The following is a 24,921-nucleotide window of genomic DNA, read 5'->3' as shown; positions in this document are numbered from 1 at the left end:
TCAAAGAAGCAAAAACTTTTCTCCGAACCACTAATTCTTCTCATTCTATTTCCAGGCGTGGATGCTAACAGGTCTCCTATTGGTTGTCCTGTCCCGAGACGGCCAAGTTCAGCTGAGCTGCGTCTGCGCAGTGAAAACAACGTACAGAAACTTCTCCCGAGGAGTGAGTCCTTATTTACAATAACCACAAATCATCATAGCATGAGCTCATATTATGCCAACACATACCTCCCGGAACTGCGGGGCGGTGGGGAACACTACAACGGGCAGCCCGTTCACAATCAGGCGAACGGTGAACTATGTGACCAGTCTCAGCGTCAGTACATACAACCTCAATATGCCTCCTCCCCAGCTCAAGGAGCTACGTACCCCAGATTTCCCCCTTATGATCGGCTCGAAATTCGGCCAATCACTTCCTCCCCCAGCACACCAAGCCCACCCGGAGCGTACTACGGAAACCATTGTAACCAACAGCCGCAGGGACCCTTGCCCCAGCCGGCGCACCAGCCTCCGCAGCACGCCCCTCTAAACCACCCCAACGCTTATGTTCCACAGGACGGACAAAACTGCCGAGGATCGCCGAACGACCCGGGACAGCAGCATCCCAACATGTCACCTGTACAGTACCCGAGCTGCAAGATGCAACCTCAGCCACCTCATCAACAGCAACAGATGACCCACGATCCCAACGGAGTCCATCGGCCAGTCAATTCCGAGTGTCCTCCCAACAGTATGCCTCCGTGCCAAAGTCCCGTGCAGTCACCTCCTCATCAGTTGTACACCCCAAACCACCCTCCAACACCGAGTCAACCCAATCCAATGCAGCATCCGGTGCAACCTCCTCCATCATCCGGGACCTTGCCAAGTCCCCTCTATCCGTGGATGAGAAGTCAGTTTGGTAAGTACAGCTTGCTATTCACTCTCATTAAGAATCATTTTCATGCAGTAATTTTTTCCATTACTATTTTTAGAATGCTTTTTAAGTAATGTAAACCTTATCAAGCGTATTTCTTTTTTTGTGATCAGCAAGTATCTCCAGTTTAACTTATAATGACAGTCCATGTATAAAAACTATCATTATTTTAAATTATCAAAAATATTATCTTCTTTATTCAGATGTGATATTTCTTCATCTATTTTATCGTATTATAGTTTCTCATCTGTAAGTCGTGAAAATGCATCAGATTTGTTACGCTTAATATGATAATGTAGCAATGGAGAACGAAAGAATCAGCTTAGTCAACGGAAAACAAATTTTTTCTCTATAAAATGTGGCAAGACATCTGAGTTTTTATAAAAAAAAACATGATTCTTTGCCCTATTATGATTCCTCAGACGTAGAAGTTAATTTTTCTTAATTTGAACTAGAAATAATGTTATTTTATAAAAACGCCACTCATAGTTTTATTTAAGATTGATATTAATAATGTCTAGGCACGTTAATTGTGTTCTTGTAAGTGATGCGTATACAAACTAATCAGAGGGTGGGCAACCTCCTCGCTGCTAACGGTTAAATTTGGCCCTTTTAAAAAAAATATTTTTGAATTAATGGCTTTTCGAATTGCCAGGACAAATATCGATTCACTGATAAAAATGTCAAATCTCTCATTAAATATTATAAAAATAAAATATTTCCATTTTTATTACTGGAATTATATTTTGTTACTATAATTGTATTTTTGTAATTTTATCTTGAATTAGTATTTCGTTTTTCTTATTAATAAAATCAATTATATGTAGTGTATGTATAAACATTACAATAAATAATATAAAACTGTTTATGACAATACTTTTTCAATATACACCATTTTAATGATCCTAAAAATCGTAGAAATCTTAAAAAAAAATTGTCCCGCGTGCACCTCATGGACATTTTATTTGGCCCACCTTATAAAGGTTGCCCATCCCTGCTCTAAACTAAGTGCTCAATATAATAATCATATAAACATCACTCTTACATGTAACAATAGAGAACGAAAAATCAGCTTAATTTTTAGCTTATCAACTGAAAACAAATGTTTTCTCTTTAAAATGTGGCAAGATGTTTGAGTTTTTGTAATAAAAACCACAAATCTGCCCTATTACCACTCTTCAGATGAAAATATTAATTTTTCTTAATCTGCAATGGAAAGTAATGCTATTTTATAAAAACACCACTCATAATCATAAATAAATAATAAGTCTAGGCATAGCAGTGATGTTAATATGATTATTGTTCCAAAGTGTTAAAAAGTACTTATGAAGTGCATTTCTAGCTTTGTTTTGCTTGAGAATGGTTATAAGCATTATTTAAAAAATAGAAGAACGAAAAATCACAATTTTTCTCTTTGAAATGTTGGGGCCGTTTCCTGGCCAAATTTACACGTCATCCTACTGCGTCCTAGACGTAAAGGATAATTTTGTAACTTTTGTTTCGGCCTATATGGCTGATAATGAGCACTGTTGCATTGGCTCTTCGGAGAGAAGGCGCGCTCCTGCTGAGATTACCTAGAGGGCACTTCGGCCATCAGATCATAAAGTGTGTCTGCTAGTGCTTCAGACGGGGAGCTAGGTAGATGGTTATGATCTGTATTGCCTAACACCAGGTGTTTCGGATGCAGTTTAAAAGGCTACTTATAACCATCGCTAAACAGTGTACGATTGCATAATTTGCATAACGGCATGCCTACCGTATTGCAGATGTCGCAAAAGGGGTGGATTGCGGATAGAAATTTTCAATAAACGAATCGGCGCCAGATTATCGTGCCGAACACGAGATTCCATGATTGATTGATGAAACTATGCGCGCGCTGGCTTCGGATTATATCAATTACGAGATTTAAATTATTAAAAACCAAAAAAAAAAAATGCAAAGTGCGCGTAGTAGAATTCGATAGGCTTTATTTAATACGCATGTGCAATTAACACGCGATTTAGTGATATATATTTGGTTATTTAGAATTAGAATTCAGGCAACGAAGGCCATGAAGCGTTCATTATACCGTGTCTGTAAATTGCGTGTACTCTGTTTAGTTTGCGAATGGAAAGCAAACAAATAAATAAATAAATAAATAAAAACGAGTTTCCATGAATACAAAACAGACGACTCCCGCCCAAAACTGACTAACTCCGTCATGATGTGAAAAAGCCTCCAAAAAGCCCTTCCAACGGTAAAAACAAGGCTTTGTAGGTGCGAAGTACTCGAGTCCCAACACAGCATATTCTCACCATTAAACAGTTATATCAAAAGATATGGGACTCCGATAAAACCCCACTCTTGGGTAGCATAGATCAAAGAATCGTTCTCCTCCCGGGTGGAAAAGACCTGAGTACTAAATCCATTAATGATGCGAGGAATTTTTATGGGCCTTTTGCACAACTTGGCTGAGATAGTCTGCCTCAGGTGAAGGTAGCGTGTTTTTTTTCCTCCCGGACACTCGGGTTTTTCGTTCAGCAAACAGCAAGTCGACCACAGGCGGAAATGTCAGAGCTGTAAACTGAATACGGTCTGGTTTTTTTGTTTACAACACGAAAAACCAGAGTTTAAGGTAGATAAAATCATGCAACACTTGCCCGTGATCGACTAACTGGACCATGTTGGATTCTTCCATCCCGAAGCGAATCCCAATATTTTTACAATGGGTGTTTACGCATAGGCGCGTGGCTAGGGACTATCAGTGTTTGGGGCATAAAAAATTTAAAATAATACGCATAAAATTACGTAAAATTTTGTAGTAGTTGGACCGCAAAATTCCACCGAACCTTAAGGGGCTTCTTCTAATCTAAACGTACCAGTGTCTCTTCCACACGGCGTAGAACTGTGCTTGTAGCCACTGTGTTAGCAGCGAGGGTCGGAACGAAACCTTCTTTGTCTTCTGTAGTATAAAATTATAAAAAAATATAGGATTTATAAGTTATAAAAGGTTAGATTTCAACTTTAGTTGTCTAAAATCCCAATATTTTCAATATATAAATTAAATAATCCATTCAGACCTTGCTATTTAATATAATTCCGAAATATTTGATCTCATTGATTCTATTAAAAACAAGATCACTGATTTCGTTATAGTAAATGACCACATGATATTTTGACAAATTTTGCTGTTTCCAAAAGGAACGTACATTAAGCTTCATAAGAAGTAACAGCTCTCAGCTTTTCGTATTACTTTAATCGCTTTGATCTCATCAACACGCGTACGACATGAATTCCTGATCGAAAACAACAAAAGGGCCCAAGGCTGAACCTTGAGGATCGTCGCATTGAGAGCGACTTTTGGAAAAAAAAATTTCCACAGAAATGAGCGGAAAAAGTAGAAATTAAATATCCAGTACATTTTCAGGCTACTATATTTATTTAACTTAATTATGACGCAATTAATTCTTTTCTTGCGAATGTCTTTGAGCTAAAATTTAAAATAGTATTTCATTCAATGTATCTTTCAGTTGTGATTCAAAGATCGATAAGTCACAGTTACAGATTTTTATTTTATGAATTTTAAACCTTTTTTAAACACCAACAGTCCAACGTGGTAAATTAAAGAAGCTTTTTACTTTTATTTCCAATATTAAGAGTAAATAAACAACGAAGATTCGTTTATAATCTCCCAGTTAGTCCTAAAATTCCAACCAAGGTATTGTGCCTTTGGATATACGACGGCCAGATCCTTTCATAGAGGTACTCCGGGGTGGGATGGGGGCCCATCAATCATTATTAAAAATGTAAGGCTAAAAGGGGTTCTTGAATGATGTACGTTACCTCAGTCAATTGTTATAATGCTGTCAAGCTCAGATAATTTACATATCAATGGATTCTTGATGCTCAACCTTTTTAAATGATTTTTAAAAGCACGCCGATAGGGGACTGTCACTTCACGTTACCCAAGCGTCTAAAATGGGCGTATCCCCCAAAGTTATTTGGATGAATAAGGGCTTTTTTATTTTATGATGCTTCGGAGGCAGTGTGCTATTGGCAAAGATAATTACCTATGAATAAAAATGAGCAAATAACCATGATAATTAGTTGCTTAATAAGATCAATAATTACTTGTTTATTACCATGATAAGCCAATGTGATAATGGCATGGTGGTGGTGGATAATGTAGCATCACCTGAATCATCAAAATCATTACTACTTCGATAATTTAGATCCATCGTTCCATTTGATGTTTAATGCAGGATTTTTTATTTGTTCTCTGTGTGTGCAGGGAGAAAAAGACTTAATATAATCCATAATACTTACTGATGTTTCGCAAATTTTCCAGGACGCTCAGAGATCAAATAAAGCATGGCAATATTCAGTTCTCTGGACTTTTCTTGGAAATACAGCTATAACGCATGGACAGGCACTATTGTATTCAGGTATCATCGTATTCAGGGGGCATGCCCCTGAATACGATGATACCTGAAGAAGAATGCTCTGAATAAAAATGAAACGAACAAAGCAGTTAACTTTCATATATTTCAGGTGTCAGACTTCCTGTTTAAGTACTATTCTATCATATTGGCTGTCCCACTGGGGGAGGGGGAGGAAATCATGAACTGAAGCTTTTCTTAGCTTAAAAAGGAAGGCAAGAATTTTTATTCAACTCTCAATATCAAACTTAGTGTCAGAAAAATTTGCTCCATTCTTAAAAGGATTAGTGGAATTTGTTGAAAATTTGGATATCAGTACATCGTTTTGATATAAGCATGTGATAAAGCAAGAAAAATTTGGAAGCGAAAATAAGCAATATGAAGATCCATTGGACTGGTCACTGTGGCTCACACTATTATTGGGTAAAAAAGAAAACCGAATATTGATTTAACCACTCGGCTACGCCAAAAGAATACAAATTGAATGCCACGAATCATGATATGAGACCACTTCTTGCGATAGTTTTTGTTCAAAATAATCTCCCCTCCTGCTGTTTTCCCAATTTTAATGTTATTAGAAGAATACACTTTTCATATCGCTGATTTTTCTTATATTATTTTTCTACCCTGATTTTTCTTATATTAAACATTTCTGGACAATTTATGTCCATACCTCCAAGCGTTGGTTGGCTGTTCCCAAATCACAGCTGATTTAATTGAAAAGTTAACCGAGGTTTGGAGGGGTGTTCTCTTTTTGACTCACCCAAAACCTGTGACGCCTTTCTTGCAAGAGGGGTGGAGATGTTATTTTGTACTGACATATATGGTTTACGGGTATTGAATGAGGATGCTTTGTTCTGTTTCCTCTAGTGAGGTTGGTAAATTAATCTACACTTAAAATCAGCAATTTTTCTGTCCTGAGTACATATTTGAGAGCTGCACCTTGTTTTAATTTTCCCCTGATCTATCAAATAGTTCTTTTCATGCACTCTTCGCCATTGAATTTAACTTTATTTAAAACAGATTTATAAATATATTAATAATCTAAATTAGTGTTTGAAATTCACTTGTTTGAATCACAGTTTTAAAAATAACTATTTAATTTAAGGACAATTTCTGTAAATATAAAAAATATTATCAAAACAATAATAAAATTTATTAAAATTAATGTTAAAAACTGAACTACTTAAAACACCTTTTATCTTTAATTTAATTGTAAAATAAAGAAAATAGGTTGATATCTTCCTTAGTTTAAAACGATCAAAGGTTTTTAAATAGTCAAATAGTGATTTAAGTTTTTTTCATTTACTGAGCATTAAGGGTTTTTAAAGGTTTTAATGATTTAAGGTTTAAATGATTAAAGGTTTTAAGGTTTAAATGATTTAAGGTTTTAAGGTTTAAATGATTTAAGGTTTTTGAGGTTTAAATGATTAAAGGTTTTAAGGTTTTTAATGGTTGTCTTTCCTATGACGTTCATTTTCTAATTATGTTTCTGTGCAAAACTATAATTAGAAAATTTCCAACCCCCATGTTTAGAATTGATAATTAAGTTACTTTTATTCAATAAAACCTTGGAAGAACCACTGGAAACCTTGCGGTGACTGGCAACCAGTTTTTGCGAACAACTAGGTTTATCATTATAGTAAGCATATCTATTTCAGGTCAACAAACTAAATACAGTTAAACAGGTTGGAGTCCTTTTAATATAAACACAATATATAGTCATTAGTTTGACATTTAGCTGGATTTCCCCCAACCCACCTACGGAGGCTTAAACTGAGGGCAGCGAAGTGGCACGTGCGGCTAAAGGACGAGATTTTAGAAACCTGTATTTTTCCATTTCACTCCAACAAATACGATTTTGCGATAGCGGATGTTGATAGCAGGACCGAGTTGAACAAGACTCATTAACTCACTGATGGAACCCAAGTGGCTGCTTACACTTTCAGAATGCTTAATAAGCCGAGTCAAGGTGTAAGCCATTTATTTCACAAAAGAATCGCGCTTAAAGGAAAAGAAAATTATCTAAGGATAACTAGCTCTACTTTTGAGTTGAGAGGGAGAAAGGGGAAGTAGTTTAACTGTTTTTGATTTCTACTACAGATGAAACGAATGTCTGACCTGAATGGTATGCTGGGGCATAGTCTGAGCATGCCAGAATGTAAACAAGTTTTTTTTTTTTTCTTTTAGTCCCAGAAATACATTCCGCCGTTGTACATTTTAAGGAATAAAATTTAAAAATACATTTCCCATGTTGTTCTTCGAGCGAGAGACGGGTGGATGTTGCGAGGCATATTTCGAATAGTTCCACCAGAAGTGAAAAATCCTAGACAATATTTCATCACTTCTGGAAGTCGAGACGGAACGGATAATAACACATGAGGCAATAATGATGCGCCCGACCCTGTTGAAGGTGACTTTAACAGTGTTGACAGCACTTTCTGTTGTTAGTTCTGAGCAGGTCAATAAAGAAATTTAAAACTGCGTGCATTTTATGTTTTCAGCTTCCATTTATTTTGTGAATAGTATTACAGAAATCAAAGTTAAAATTCTATTTATAGTATTTATATATGTATTGCACTCAACACATCATTTGGGCCCTAATACCCAATAAACTAGTTAATGTCCTTATGATGAAAACATCCATGTTATCCTATGCACTACATCTTATGAATTTTGTCGTAAAAAAAAATAAGAAATGCGTTTTAATAAAACTTGCATTTAATAATCAATATGCAAAGAAAAGATTAGTAAATTTTAAAAATCTTAATTTTATTAATAAAACTAAGATTTTTTAAATTTAAATTTATTTAAACAAAAACAATCTTATAATTAATGAAATAGTGAAGTTATCTTAGTTTTATATTGTGTTACCTAGATCATACAATAACAATATTTTAAATAATCATATTTCCATATTGTCTCTGGCAGGGACGGGTCTCCCCGAGGATGATAGGGACGCACTGCACCCAGGTGCCAACGTTCAAGGGGCACTTGAAAACCTGAAACTTACATACACATATATGAAGAAAATTTTAAAGGGGGCACTAAAGTGCGATTGGCACCCGGGCGCCACATACTCTGGGAACGCCCCTGGTATCAGGACATGTATGTATGTGTGTGTGGCTTCTTTGTAGCGGTTCCTCTGTGTTGAATACAGAAGCTCTGTAAACGCGGGCCTGAAATGTGAATTAATGATGAATATGCAAGTGTTAGTTTGTTTTGAGTTTGTGAGTGTAGTGTGTTGTATCAGGCCTCTTTTTCACCAAGTAGCAGGTGGATGGATATCAGGCAGCTTCTGCCTCAGTAGTGCGCTAAAATCCCGTATCCACTGCAGGTAGAGCAATACCAGTGGATGCCTGCAATCTCGTACTCAGGATTCCCAGTCCTGAGTACCAGCAAAAAAAAAAAAAAAAAAAAAAAACCCTAGTAGTTGGCATCTCTGAATAACTTCAAAGATCAATAGAATTCAAGTCCAGGGTGGCTCGTAGGTGAGACAGGGCTCAGCAGGGGTTTGTTGAATTATCAGATGTGGTGAAGGATCTGCATTCTTCTGTTGAAGACGTCGTTGGTGAAGATTTGGAGGGCTTGAAAGTTAGTCGCATTTTCAATCAAGGCTTTACGATTATCTTCTGAGATGTTCTGTACCTTATTTTTAAGTGATGTAGTTGTTCTTCATAGTGGGAGCAGGACAATAGAATGTGGTTCCAAGATTCCTCTTCCCCACAGGAGCAGTGAGGGTTTGTCACCAGTCCAAATTGGAACAATTTCTCCTTCAGGGCACCGGGCCCTGTTAGGATGTAGGATGTGCTCATGGGCGGTTTATTTAGAACCATTTACAATGCGGCTTGTTCATGATAAAGGTGACATCCGGAATGAAAAGTCGGGTGACCTCTCTAGCGGGACTTTCATCCCATCTAACCTGCCAACGGGAGAGGAGTTTATTTTCTAGTTTGATATTTGTAGCAGGATTGCAGTCTGTTCCAAGGAGTGAGGTAGACCTTTTTGTAGTTGTAGATGAAGCCTCTATAAGCCATACAGAGGTCCAGAGGGTTGTTGTTGTTATTTGGATTTTAGGAGCATTAGCAACTAAGGCCATATTGCTTCGGGGATATGCAGTGGTCCTTCCCTGACCTTTCCACATCCTCCGTATTTGGTGGTCACGGGCTCGAACCCCGGTCTAATCAAGAAGCGTGTGCTACGCACTGCTGCTCCTGCCCACCTGGCTATGGAGGCGCCGCAAAGGTCCAGAGGGAGGGTTCCTGATATAACCTGCAGTGCATTAATTAAAGTTGTTCTTGGTACTCGGTGTGTCGCAAGCGGCATGGTTATGTGCATGGAAAGGAGTTTGGCCCGGATTTTGCTGTTAGTGACCATATGGAACCAGACCCATAGGAGGCAATGGCAAGAACACAGCTTTGTAGTAGAGAGGTAGGATTATTTTGGTGATCCTCCAGTCCGAATGGAAGATCCTGATGACAACTGTGGTGAAGGCTTTGGTTTTGTTCGCTAAACTGTTCATGTGTGTGGCTGGAAACTGACCCTGTTGTCCAGTATGATACCAAGGTGTTTAATTTGTGAAGGTACATCTAAAAAAAAAAAAATTAAAAGTCTCGGGACACAGATCAGAACAAGTATTGAAAAGATTTTACCGGAAGAAGTCTGGAAAAAAAGAAAAAAGAATAAAAAATTGTTTAATTAACCGCCTTAACACGCACCATAAACTTTGAATGAGTGTTAAGGAGGTTTATACAGAAATATCCGCACTTCTTAAAAATACGAATACAGAGTTTCATTAATAGATGGTTGAAGGAAAGAAGATTGATAAATAACTACCTGCGAAGCTCACTGTGAACTCTTCCCCTCCCCTCCCTTTCTTTCATTTTTAATTGTTCATCTCTAACAAATACAATCGAAATCACTAGATGATACACTCCCACAGTCTAGCGGTCATCTGTGGCCTTTCTCTTGACCTGTCTACAACCCATATTTCTATCTTTATCGATATGATCAGAGATAACACTGACTGCTTCTTCTTGCAGCGTGATTTCTCCGTTGATAACTGGTTTCCCAAAATACCTTCCAAATACGGCACGCACTTCTCTTCAAGAACGAGACATTATTCCGGCCAATAGAAAGCTTTCGCTCATTGCTTGGACGCACGTGCGTTAGACATCACGTGGACCTACCGATTTCCAAAAGCGCAGTCTTATTTAAGAAAATTCATGGAAAAGTACGTTTCAACCGGGACACTTGCCAGATTCACCTACACACATACACTTAATTTTGTGCGCGTGCGCAATTTACTTCCTCTTCACCCCCACTCAACCTACCCTTCAAGTCCAGCTTGTGCGTGTCATTTTCCAAAGATTGTGAGATCATTAATATTGGCTTATTTCTGTCAACTCCGTCTTTAAAAAAAAAAAAAAAAAAAAAAAAAAAAAATCGCTATTTTTCATTTATTTTTAATTTAAAACGTCTTTAGTGAATATAAAAATATATAAAATAATGTTATTCATTAGTTATTATTTCTGTTTTTTTTGTTTTTAATTTTGCAAAGTTTTTTATACACCTCGTGATTAATAGATTAAAGATAATATTTGTAATCAAAGAGTAGCATTGAATAGGTTTTAAAGAGTAAAATAATAATTGTAATTAAAGAGAAGGAGTAAGATAATAATTGTAATTAAAGAGAAGGAGTAAGATAATAATTGTAGTGAAAGATAGTGAAAGAGTAGGAATAAGAGGTTTTCAAAGGAGTAAGATAATATTTGTAATGAAAGAGTAGCAGTTTTCAAAGGAGTAAGAAATGAAATGAAAGAGGTAGGAATAAGCGGTTTTCAAAGGATTAGGATAATAGTTTTCAAAGGAGTAAAATAATATTTGTAATGAAAGAGTAGGAATAAGCAGTTTTCAAAGGAGTTAGCTTGTAATGAACGAAGACGTAAAGAAAAGCTGATCAGTGGTGAGTTCGTGCTTGGGGACTGCACAATGTGAAATTTCTTTCTAGTTAAAGCGGACATGAAATCCATTTCGCTCCTCCGGACGAATCGATACTTTACGTACAGTTACAAGTAATGGGGTCTTGCACGAAACTTCCTCGCAAAGTCGGATATGATCACGTGACGTGTCTGCAGAGCTCTGATCAAACATTCATCACGCGGCTAGAGTGCTCTGACCGTCTTCTAAGTGTGGTAGAGCAGCAAATCTGTTAAAATTCTACTCGCTAGTTCACAGTCTCGTGCTTTATGATCCCGTGTCACTGATCCAGTAAGGAGCCAGCCATGAATATCAGTAGAATATCATCGTGCTGTACACTGGAATCTCATTTAATGCTCGATGGGTTAACAACGTTACGTTTCAAATTATTTCCTCCCTTTTAACTACATTAGCAATTTAACCAATATCCGTAATACGTATTCCTGATTGCGCAAGCGCACTAACGTACCCTTTCATTCCCTCATAAAATCGTGTTTCTGAATCACACCAATGACGTTTCTCTTAAACCATCCAACAAATTCATTTTTAGTGGTTTATCTATTTTGGATTGGCAGTTTATTATAAAACCAAAAAGCAATTATTGTAATATTGAAAGCATCCTTATTTTAAATAACCTAACCCTTAGGAATAAGTTTGGTTATTTAAAATAAGTGCAGGGACAGCAATGTCACGTCAGTATATAGTGTCTATAAAATCATGTACAGTATTCTCGACTAGTTCATTTTCACCTGAAGGGCGATTTTCCAGTTTCCAGGAGGAAAGCTTCAACCCTAACACAGCCTACCACATTATTAAAGATTTCTTCTTCATTCAGTTACTTTTAGAAATTCAATTTAAACATACTCTTATATCCTTACATTGTTTATTTAAATAGGTTTTGTTTTGTGGGATTATGTGACCGATGCAGAATTTTGTATATTTTCGTAAATAACTGAATTTCCCATTAAATTTTGTGCTGAATTTAATAAACATATAAATTATGTATTGAAATACTGCTTAATTATCAATACGATTACAGTATAACTACCTTGAAAATTAAATTAAAGGGAAATTAGTAATTCTAATTCTAAGAGTGAAGTCGGTAACTAAAGACCGGTCAGTCTGACTTCAGAGGTAGGGAAAATCTTAGAGGAAATGATTAAGAGTGCAATCCAGGGACATGTCCATAGAAATGGCATTCTGGACGACACACAGCATCCTTTTGTTAACGGAAAATCATGTTTAACTAACTTGGTACGCTATTTTGGCAGAATTACTCATGGAATGAGGGAACAATTTCTGCATAGTTTATTCGGATTTTGTTGGTTGGACGTTAACCAGTGCGCTTGATTGAACTGTGGATGTGCATTTCGGAACTTCATAGCAGATTAGTTTTTGGAATAATTATGAGTTTTTTTATATATATATATATATATATATATATATATATATATATATATAAATTATAAAAGGTAGTTAATATATGGTCTGAATCGATATAGTCACGTAGGTTAGTTTATTTTGTATTTAGTTAAGTATTCGAAAAGCTACACAACTTTCCTTCGGTCGTTTAAATTTAACTTCTCTAGTGGTTAAGGTTTAGTCAACAGTTTCATTTCTGTAATATTTTGGTAATTTAAATTCTGTAATATATTGTAATTTTAAATTTTGTAATCTTTCTAAAGATTCAGATTTTACCTTAATGGTTGCTAAACGATCCGTTTACAATACAAACTCCAAGGATATCGTGACCCAGACAGAAATGCCTGTGGGCAATTCCGGTGTGAGTCCTGAGTTCATAATTTTGATAGTCTGTGGCATGTATTCTAAGGTTGGTCTAGTGGACAAGCCTAGATCAACTGACAATTCTTTTCTTTGCACCCGCTCTAGGGAGTGTACCGATCTCAAATTAGAACTTGGAGTGCTACGAAAAGAATTTGAGTCACCGAAGAAACAGTGTTTGCCCTAGAAACGTGTAACTGGGAGCGCGTCAGAAACTCAGGAACTCAAGACTTGCCAGTGATGCATCCGCGATTCGGGCCCCAGAAAGAATAGTAAAGCATAGACTGCTCTGGGACCGAATCGGGGAATTCCTAGTTAACACACCCAAAGTGTTAGCCAGGAGCGACAATTGATGTTATCAACATATTTTAAGGGGGGTAAGGAAGGCTTTCGTGTATGGGAGCTAACGATATTAAACGAACTTGAACTCACCATTTGTTGGATAAATATAGGACCATGCTGAAAGAATGCAGCGAGTTTGTTCTGAATGTGTATGTGTCTGATATACTACCCAGACATGATAGGAGGGATTATATGCTGAAAGCCTTGTAGATTAACTCGAGACTTGAGGGAATCTTCAAGACTGTAGGGGTAATTTTTATCAGCGTAGCCCGCATTTGTAGGTAGAAGGAATCTGTTTTGTAGAGATGGTATTCATTTTAACAAAGGTGGTGCAAGGATTTTTGCCAATATCATTGAGGATACTTTAAGGGTTTAGGGGGGGAACTGCTAGTTAGTGGGGGGGAAGACTAATCTAGATCTTCGTTTATCTGATGATATGAGTCGAAGTAATGCTTGCACTCACCTCAAGAATTCTTGTTTGTTACCACAACAGCCGATGTGGCAACATTTTATAAGTGTAGCAACGTTTCAAATGAGTGGCATGTGAAAGATAGGAAAACAAGCCTAAATAACTTCAAGAGGCGTGTCAGGGTAGTAAACTATAGAAGAATACTTAGTCTTAACTGTGTCGACAGTAATGTCAGGAGCTTTGTGAATAAAATGGCTGAATTTGGGGATGACGAGTTTCACTATGGTATGTGTAATGTATTAAGGAAAGACAGAGAAGATAGGAGGGGTGGTGTTGTCATGCTTCTTATCAAAAGCAGCCTGAGCGCGAAAAGAGCTTTTGCTAAGTCTGAAGTTACATCTACCGGCATATAATCTGTGTGGTATGAGTTAGTTGAAAGCAAAGATATAATGAGAGTGGGATGGGCAAGAAAGCGTGAATATCTTATTACGGGTGACTTCAATCTGTCCCAGATTGATTGGAATAAGTGGGAGGGAAACTCACCATGGAGAAATATTTTTCTAAATAGACTAGATGATTGTTATTTGTACCAGCATGTCCGAGATAATACTAGGGGTGAGAATATCCTTGACCTCATCATTACTCACGAATTAGATGACATTACAGGACTTAAAATACAAAAGCCATTGGCAGATAGTGATCACGCAGTCACCAGTTGGAAGACGAAGAAAGGTGTTGGAGTAGTTAAAGGTAAATGCACGAGTTTTAATTTCATAAGAGGAAACTTTAAGGCGCTATATGACATCTATTGGGAGGATTACAGACTGAGGGTGAATACGCTTGAATTATGGAATACCCTTAAAGCAAAAAATCACAGAAGCCATGAACGCATACATAACATTAAGAAAATATTGCAGGAGGAAGATTCCGAAACGGATGAATGCAGAGCTGGCCAAACAGAGCAGAAAAAAATAGCGTGGGATAATTGCAGAACGACGAATAGTACTGAAGCCTACAGAAGCTAAAAGTCGATTTGTAATAGTACCACAGATAGATAACTATCAGGGTCAACTAGATAGTTATCTATGTGCGGAGGGAAGAAAGTAATTTGTATTTTCTTATCTACTCTTTTTTTTTTCTCCCACCAGTGCAGCAAAAGTCTGTAGTTGTTGTTGTTGTAGTAGGGTTTTAGGAGCATGAACTCCGAGTATCCCGCCTATGAGAAAGCTCTTGCCATGAGCGCAAAGAATGGGGCAAGGAAAAGTATGTGAATACAAAGAAGGAAAAAGCGACTCAGATTGGACCCTTACGCACTGGGTGTAGGAAAGTCTTAGATAACCCAGCTGATGATGCAGATGAATGGAACAGGTACTTTTCATCTGTCTTTACTGAAGAAACTCTTCATGCTGAGTAGAGGCCGTGCGAGTGAGGCTGAGTCATATGAAATTAGTGATTTCTAAATTACAGATGACTGTTTATTAGAAAATTTTCGAGCATAAAGAGAAGTAAGGCTCCTGGAGTAGGTGGCATGTACCCAGTAATTTTGAGGGAGACCGCCAGGAGTGTACTGTACCATTGAAGTTAATTGTGAAGGAATCGTTGGACTCGAGAGAAATTCCTTTGGATTGGAGAAGTGCCAACGTATTACCAATACATAAAGGCAGTTCTAAGAGAGAAATTGGTAACTATAGGTCGGTTAGTATGACTTCAGTTGTAGGGAAAAAAATGGTATTCTAAATAGCACACCACATGGTTTTGTTAAGGGAAAATCATGTTTAACTAACTTAGTAAGCTATTTTGATACAATTACTAATGAGCCGGATGTAGGGAACAATTTCGACATAGTTTATTTGGATTTTAGGAAGCCTTTGACTTAGTCCCTCATGAGAGGTTATTGTATAAGCTGGAGCATGTTAGGATTACTGAAAAAATTCTAATATGGATTGCTGGGTGACTGCAGGACAGAAAGCAGAGAATTGTGATTTAGTACCAAGCAGCGCTCCTTCAGGATCACTTGAAGAATCAGCAAGAATGGTTAGTAAAGTGGCAGCTATGTGTTAATTCAATAAAATGCAAGGTGTTACACTTGGGAAACAGCAACCCCAAAATAAATTATACATTTGGTGGGATTGAATTAAAAACAATAGTGGAAGAAGGGATCTGGAAGTTATAATATGGGCAGATATGAAATTTTCTTAGCAGTGTAAACAGGCAACTAGGAAAGCCCGTGGTGTTCTCTCTGTGATTTATCCTATAGGGATATGGAGATCATAGTCCTCCGTATCTCTATAGCACTGCTTAGGGCAATTGTAATACCACATTTGGAATGGCTCAAGTATAGAGACCTCATCTGAAAAAGACATTGAGCTTCTTGAAAGGGTCCAAAGACGGGCACTCCATGGCGAGATCGACAAATGGGCGACCATGTGACGAAAGACTCCGAATATGTGAGCTACAGAGCTTGGCAACGAGGCTTCTCAGAGTTGACCTGATCGACGTTTATAATGTGCTGAGAGGGGTTAGTAAAATGAACGAAGGCGGAATTTTCACTGTTATAGAGAATTCTAGAACTCGTGGCTTAATTCAAATTAACCGGAAAGAGATTTAGACTAGATTGTGGCAAGTTTTCTTTTAGCCAGCGAGTCGTTTATCGCTGGAACAGGTTACCTTTACGTGTAGTTGACAATTTGAATAAATTCAAAGGTCAACTAAATAGTTATCTATGTGAGGAAGGACGAAAAATCTTACTTTCAGAAGCAAAAACCATGCTACCCTCGCCTGAGACCGACCAATTGAGCCACGTGTGAAAAAAGGCCCATAAAAATTCGTTATGTCATCGACCAAAGAAACACCATCGAACTCAGGTCTTTTCCAACTGTGCTACCCACGAGGGCAGAGTCTCTGGCTTCCTTGCACTGTATGGCTCTTACTATTGCTATATTTTAGCAAGGCTCAGTTCCTCACGAGGGGTTACTGTATAAGCTGGAACACGTTGGGATTACTGGAAAGATTTCAAGGGTGGATCGCAGGGCAGAAGTCAGAGGATTGCGATTAATGGATATTAGTCAGATTGGTGTAACATCAGAAGTAGGGTTCCCCAAGGATTGGTTCTTGGATTACTGTTGTTTCTGAATTAATAAATAAATATTGAGAAATTCGTTAATCGTCAGTTTCAAGCAGTGCTTTTCCAGAATGACTTGAACAGGCTTCAAAAGCTGTCAGAAAAGTGACGTAGTTATGTTTTAATCCATGTAATAAAACTACCTTGTTAGTAGAAATGATGTGTGTGCATTACCCATACATAAACAAAATCTTTAATATAATTATTATTTATTTAATTTAAATAATATGTAAAAGAAAAAAGGCTTGTCACATGGATCACCCTTTCCGGGCAATCTGAGTTTCTGGTAACTGTCTTTTTACCAGTTCAACGTACCGTGTTTCAAAATACTTATTTTTAGATATATCTATGGGAAGAATGGGGGATGGCAGTGAAGTTGTAAGAATTTTGAGGCCGTATACTGATAGTTAAGGGATCTCATTTGAGATGAAGGATGCATGAACTTATAGGGTGTAAGTAAATAAGAAAAAATAAGGGGAGTGTGCTATGGTACAATAGCATGACGACGGGAGAGCCCTGGACGGGAGGGACTTTATAAAAAGCTATATAATTGCAGGGTAACGGGAAGCATTTTGTTTTTCTTAGACACATGTGTGTGGATACAAGGAAAGAGGCAATGTTTTTGCTCCATTAAAATCCTACCGAGAGACAGAGAGAGAGATAACGTGTATATGGAGGTTATTTGTCTTTTTTGTTTACAGTACTAATTGGTTTAAAAACAAAATTCACAACGCACGTGTTGCACATCTGTACAACCTTCAGAAAATTAAAATTGATAATAGATGGTGATGACTGTCACCTCTGCTCTCCTCCTTTGACCAGCTAAGGTCTCTGTAATACGAAATCACCAATCCTCTAGAATTGCCTAACTTTACTATGAAACTTTTCAGTTGGTGTACATCATAAAAAAGGCTTTTCGTCTTCAAAAATGGCCAAAGTTTTTACATTTCAGTTTCTTTTTTTAATCCAGACATCGTATTTAGTCTGACCTGCTCATCTACAACGAAATGACCTACAAAACACAACCAAATGGAAATAATAGCCCATCTGCGTTTCACACTTGAATACCTGCGCGTCTCTCTGTCTGTCCTATCATTTATAATTACAATAAGCGAATGGTGCTTACACCCAATTTTTATCTGATCCTATCTTTCTATCTAATCTGTCTATCGATCTACGTATCGCATGACAGAAATGTAGTGTCGCTGTTCATCATCCCAAAGTCCTATTTGCAATTCATGTATAAAGTTTGACATTTTTCCAATCTGTCTCTCGCTGCATTCACTTTTCTTATTCCACACATTTCTGTCCCAAGGATGTCAGAGTATTTAAGAGAGGAATTTAATCAATTAATTAGCCTTTTAATGAGCTTAAGATTTATCAGAAATAAAGCACGAAGGGTTGAGTGGTGTGGAGATTTCATTTATCAGGATGCAATCGTGGAGTTCATGGTTGGGGGAAGAGTTAGACCGAAATTAATTATTAATTTATGTACCACACCCTACTGGTGTGTTATTAAGCTCGCGATGTGCCGGAATTTCATTAAAGTGGCTTTATAATCTTTACCGCCAGGTGGACCAGCTTTAGTCACGTGATCTCTGTTGTGGCCTTACTATCTCTGCGATGTTGTACACCGATAATACTGGCTCTTATCTTTAATTTATTCCAATGGCGCATTGGGAAACTCTGCAATACTGCGTGAAGGGTGTAGGACTTCTCTTCAGGGGTGTTGCTTTTTTTTTTTTAATTATAAAATACGTTGTACTATTCGCGAGATTAATTATTTAGATGAAGCTGTTTGTAACTAACAATTTGAATGTCGAATTAGCCTGCACTCTGAACTTACGCATAATAGAGATGAAAGGAATATCCAGTTTTGACAAATCATGTGATGTGATTTGATCTAGAAAAGTCTTCACTGTCGAGATGGTAGTTTGGATACACGAGCGAGAATATTTCTAGCGCTTGAAGAAACCTCTGCATTCTTACCTGGTTTGTTTTTTGTTTATGCACTGACATCCATTAAAATTAGTCTTTCAATGTCCCAGAATAAATTTTGATGACAGTTACCATTTCGCTGTACTAAGAAATAATACAGAGGACACTCACTGGCCAAAAAATTATAAATCTTTACTCAATTCCTAGCAAGGCTACATTTTGGCAGAATTACAGCCCTTTCGCTTCGTGGAATTGATTCCTCTAGGTGCCCGAGGAAGTCCAGCTTCAGATTTGACCATTCTTCTATCAACAGAGTTTTTTTTGTGCTGTATTGTGGTCTGTAGATAACTCTGAAGTCTAATCGCACTTTCCGACGTATCCCAGACATTCTCAAATGGATTCAGATCTGGAGAATTAGGCGGTCAGGATAGAGGTTGGAAATCTTGGGAATATTCCTCGAACCATTTAGGTACAATTTTTGCACGGTGGATAGTTTTTTGAGTTTGAAAGAATCCGCAGTCCTGGAAAAAATGAAGCACTGCAGAGTGAAGTTGATCCAATACGACAAAAAGATATTCAATGCACGGAACACGAGTTTCTAACGGTATAAGTAGACCCAGTGTTTACCAATAGAATATACCACCTCCAGCCGCTTGATTGGACACGAGACACTCTGGATGGATGGTTTCGTGACGCTCCTGCCACACTTTCACCCTACCATTGGTACATAAAAGTATAAATAGAGACTCGTCAGATTGCATGATCTTTTCCACTATTCTACAGTCCAGTCTTAGCTTTGGCGGTGCCATTCCAGTCGAATCTTAATATTCTCAATAAATAATTGGGAAACTGACATCTAAATGCCAATTTACAGTTCTCTTAATTTAATAGTCAGAATTTAGTTTTTCGCTGGCCATCTCCAATATTTAAATAAAAGTAAAGTTATTAAGTTATATAAAACTATATAAAAAGTTATTAAGTTATATAAGTTATATAAAACTATATAAAACTCGAGGGAGGACTGCTGGAGGACAGGAAATATGATTCAGTGGGCCAGAGAGACAACGTTTGGACACGATTGACTTCAACCAAATCTTGGCTAGTCGCATAGTCGAGCCAAGGTTTAGTTTACGACTCTGCCTCCCAACACCTGCATGGTGGAAGGCAGTGAGTCGGCCCATGGGTGAATTTGTAGTCCGCGCCTCGTCAATGTTATTTATGAAAATTTGAAGTAGGAGGTGACCACACACGTTACCCTGGTCCACCTCGAAGGCTGATCACTTAAGATAACTCTCCGTTTGATCCAATGTTCCGTTATCTCTTGAGATTTTATGTTTGTGACCCCGTGTCGCGCTTAAGAGGAAGAACAGACCTCCTTATTCATATTTTATTCAGTCCTTTTAGCGCTTTATTCACTTCAGTAAGAGACTCTCTTAGATGTCTGGTTTTTAAACTTTGCAGTCCGCGTTTTCTGACTCTTTCTTCCTAGGTGCATCTCATCAGTTATCTGGTTGCTCTTCTCTGAACCCTCTCCAGAAGTTCCATGTCTTTTTTTTCAGGTGCGGTCTCCAGAGCTGAATTCAACATTCCAAATACGACCTAACCATCGCCCTGTTTAGAAGGGTAATAAAATCATTCTCCCTGGTACAAACGTCTTGTAAATCATGAATATGACGCCAAGTGCCTTCCTAACCTCCAGTTTACAGGGAAAATTCATTGTCAGATTAAATCATAACACCTGTCGCCTTGAACCACTTCTGGCTCTTTTCCCCCTAGTTTATACGTGACTCAAGGATTTCTGCCATTTTTTTGAGTCATGTATGCAACCGATCTAAGTATTTTTGAAGCAACATGGCCTGCCTCGGATTGTTAACCATCCTTCTTCCCACCTAGAAATCGTCAGAAAACTTGGACAGCTTCCCTTGAATAGCCTCATCAATATCATTTATAAAAATTATAAATAGGAGGGGACCACATTATACATATGAAGCGATTGATTAATATAATATTTGATTATTATACTAACCACAGCATAAACGCGAAATATGTGTTATCTTGGAGGAAATAAGTAAAGTACATTACAAAAATGTTGACTTCATATCTGAGGTACCGGTATGCGTTGCTATTTGTTTATTCTATTAAATCATAGAAGATCCCTAAAGGTATGTGAAATGAAGTCAGAACAATTGGCTTTATATATTATTAGTTAATTAATTATCAATTAATTGGTAACAAGATAGTTATTTACTTTTTACTTCTGTTAATCGCAAGTAAAGAAATAAAAGTCGAACTCCCTGAAATTTAACATAAATTACCTGACTCGTAGGCCTACCCTACTTCGACATTTCACTATTAGGAGCTATGAGTTATCGAGAATGAAATTTAAATGCAAATAAATAAAAGGAATGGCTATTAAGAAAAATACTTTTTAGAATTTATATGAACTGAAATTATTCTTTCTTGTTTTTGACACCAGCGAGTTAAAACAATAGCCTTCATGAAAATTAAAAAATTATGGTTGTCTTTTATGGTTGAACCGGAAGTTCAGTTTTTGGTTGTTGTTTCTTAATTAATTTGGTTGTACCAAAGTTCAATCAAAATCAATTTGGTTGTCCCAAAGTTCAATCAAAATCAATTTGGTTGTACCAAAGATGGAAAAGTATCAACGGTTGAAAAAGTATTCAAAACAGTAAGTGGTTGAAGTGTGGCAAATGTCTGCATTTCAGTCCAGTGATGTCTCTTTGGTTAGATCAAAGGGAGGGGGAATAAAAGATTCTTTTAAATGTGTTTACATCCAATTCTCGATTTGGTAAAGTAATTCAAATATCTCGCGCTGTCGATTATCTAGTGGTTGGTAGTAAGAGTGTTTATCTACAACATTATGATCAGTTTGCTAAAAGAAACTACAGCATTGAGAGTTTCAATGAAACCCCATGAAATTCATAATTTAAGAAGTTTTATCTTTGAACTCGAGCATTATGTCTTGAATTTTTCTTTAATATACCTATGGAAATTTAAACTTGGAAAGAAAATGTCTTATACCCCCTCCAAACCACCCACCACATATAAATAATGAAGAAATTTATCTTGGTAGACTCAATCTACATATGTAAATAGAACGGTTTTAGAAAATGGATAAAAAAATAAAGCATTTAGGGAGACGAGAAGCTTGCTCACTGGTGGAAGTACAATGCTGGAGAAATTATGGATTTATGCATCACTTGGCTATCAATTCCTTAGCTTGTAAACGACACTAGTATATTTGCTTTAACACAACACTTTCTCTCTTTTTTTTTTGTTCACAAAAAAAAACGGCCCCTCACAATAGTTGCACAGGAGTTACTAAATAATGAATGTTGTAAAAACAGATGGCTATTTTCTCAAGAAAAAGATTTATTTCTTTAAATCTTTAATAGGGTTTTTCGAAGTAGGTCTTATAAATCTTCAGGTAGAACATTTGCAATATGAGCAAACTCGAGGGAGGACTGCTTGGAGGACAGGAAATATGACAGACATTTAGGTTCAGTGGGAAAAATCGGATTATGCATCATTGTAAGGAAGGGAAAAAAATGAAGAAAGGAAATAAGATTATTCTCTTGATAAAACTCATTTTTCTATGTCTCGAAATAATCTATCTCTGTATTAAAACATCAGGTATTTGCAAAAGAATGAATTGTGTTGGGAGGTAGGGCTTATTTTGCTGGGTTTTTTTTACGAGAACGAATGACCAGTACGAAGTTGTGTTATTTAAGTAGTTTTGTGTTTAGCAATCACTGATCAAACATCTTTTAAGGTCTGCGATATTGCGAGCTATTTTCATACAACTTTAGAGCGTTAGACAACTGCGAGTTTTATCTGTTCTTTTCTTTTATTTAACGTCAGAATAAAAGAAGACATTCAACAAATCTTCGGCCATAATTCTCCAAGAAACTCGAACTGCATACTTAGAAGCTCAATGAGCTAAGACAGAAACAAGAAAACGTAATAAATAACCTTACTATTAAGATAATTATTTTTAATTTTCTATTTGTGATTTTTATTACGATCAATTAAAGTGACAGCAATTTAGACTGGCTAAATTCAAGATCACGAGGTTTTGAACCTAGAACAGCTAACTTAATGATAACAGGTATTATTACAAGAACAATGGGGGTAATAGCCCAATTATCACACGAGGAGGGTGTAATTTGCAAATAAACCCGTCAACAGATGTTAATATAAATGTTTTCGTTGTTTGTCCCTACTTTAAAACCCCATGTGTCATCTTTCTTTCTTTTAATACCGGTTTATTGCGACCTTTAGAAGTTTCTTCGGAGCGTCTTTTTACCTAACGAAGAAAGTCGTCTTTAAAAGTCTTAAGTTACGCTTATTCGTAATTGGGACAACAGGGGTGACGTTGTGACTCGAAGTAGAGGAACGCCTAACCGGATTCCAGCAACCCCATTCTTTTTTATTATTATCCCAGATGGTTTCGCTCTTTCAGAAGAAGAGAGTCTTGTTTGCTTGCGTGCTCTGTTTTGGAAGGAACCTTGATACAAGGAGGGAGGGGGAAGGGCCTTGATGTATGACGTCACAGAAATGGCTGTTGGCATAATCGTGTCTACTTTAGCTTTACTGAATATATCTGATGTTTAATGGGGGGTGGCTGCTGTTTATAGTAACAAAATAATAGTAATAATGTTATTATTATTACTGTTACTACTATTGATAACGCTGTACACAAACGAAAATTGATTCGAAGAATCCATTTATTCAAGACATTTTGATTGATTTTGTCGAGTAGTTGGGTTATAATATTAAGGGGATCAACACAGTCTTTGCTTTGAGTTTCTCGAACTAAGAGGATCTGTTTTAAATAGGATGGTATTTGATTTCTTTAAAGAAATGTTAAACGTTGAGATCGTGAAACGAAAGCAAACAGTTCTGTGTACATTGTGGCGTTTTTTGTTGACATAACCAATGCGTAATAACAGTATGGAGTTTCTTTTCAGCAGTAAAAATAAAATAAATACATAAAGCTGAAGATTAATTGATGTATTTACTACATAAAGTTGTTTTTATTATTTTGTTTCCGTTGGATGAGTTGGAATACGGTGGTTAGACGGTAGGGGCAAAGTTTGTACATCTTGTGTTTAAATCTGCACGAAACCAGAAAATACGAAGGTTTTTTTTTGTTAACTTTTTGAACCTGGAGTATGATAGTTCAAATCTACCTCTGTCCTATCATCTGATCCTGACTACAAACAAATTTTATACTTTCTTATGATTACGATTTAAAGTATGAAGAAATGTTGGCTGTATCTTAATGTTTTAAACATGGCCTTTGCTTTCTAAAGAAGACATCATGAAAAACAAATTGAGATTATACTCATAAGCAGTATTTAAAATTTAGAACCATATTTTACAAAATATGAACTACTTTGGATGATCTCTTTAGTCACAGTGTAAGAGTCTTAGAACATTATAACTTAAAAGGCTTATAATTATCCAAATAACTATAATAAATTAGATAGTAACTGCTTTACAAAGTAAAGCAGACTTTATATAATTTATGATTGTTTTCCAGAAAGTAATAAATAGAATATTAACGTTTTAGCGAGGCCATGTGTTTGGAAGTTGTTCAATACCAGCGCATCTCGTTGTGCAGACAAACTTTGTTTCTATTGTGGGCATAAAGAACTGTTCCAGGTATTCCAACGTTTTTAGTTTTCAATAATCGTGTCTAAAACACAAAAGGAGATATTTACTAGGGATAGAAATTAGCAACATTCAAATCTCGCGGGATTAACATATGCCAAATTTGCAATAAATTTTTAAAATATTGGAAATTAGAAGTAAATAAGCGAGCTCTGCACTGGATTTGGTTAGGTACAAGTCCTCTCCAAGCCATCTGATTCTTTCTGATTACAGAAATGTGAACAGGCTTTTGAAATGTAATCCCAATTATCCTAAATCGTCATACAAATCTGAAGATTTCTCTGTAAGACAGATTAGGAATTGGCAGATCTTCATTGTGTGA

The 24,921-nt window shown here is 36.8% G+C and overlaps 1 protein-coding gene across 2 annotated transcripts in view; it reads left to right on the top strand.

The window, feature by feature from the left end:
• LOC150075097 (uncharacterized) overlaps positions 1-24,921 on the top strand; it is a 118,209-nt gene that overhangs the window by 62,067 nt on the left and 31,221 nt on the right. For both annotated transcript variants that reach the window (XM_090388298.1, XM_090388297.1), the window contains exon 2: positions 56-898. In XM_090388298.1, coding sequence (XP_090244424.1) covers positions 202-898 — 697 coding nt within the window. In that variant the 5' untranslated portion in view covers positions 56-201. The remainder of the gene's footprint in view (positions 1-55; positions 899-24,921) is intronic.

Source organism: Mastigoproctus giganteus, chromosome 14, assembly GCF_048544385.1.
Source record: "Mastigoproctus giganteus isolate SK-2022 chromosome 14, ASM4854438v1, whole genome shotgun sequence".
Lineage (NCBI taxonomy): Eukaryota > Metazoa > Arthropoda > Arachnida > Uropygi > Thelyphonidae > Mastigoproctus > Mastigoproctus giganteus.
Note: the sequence above shows the minus strand (reverse complement) of the source record. Positions and strands in the feature narration are given on the sequence as shown.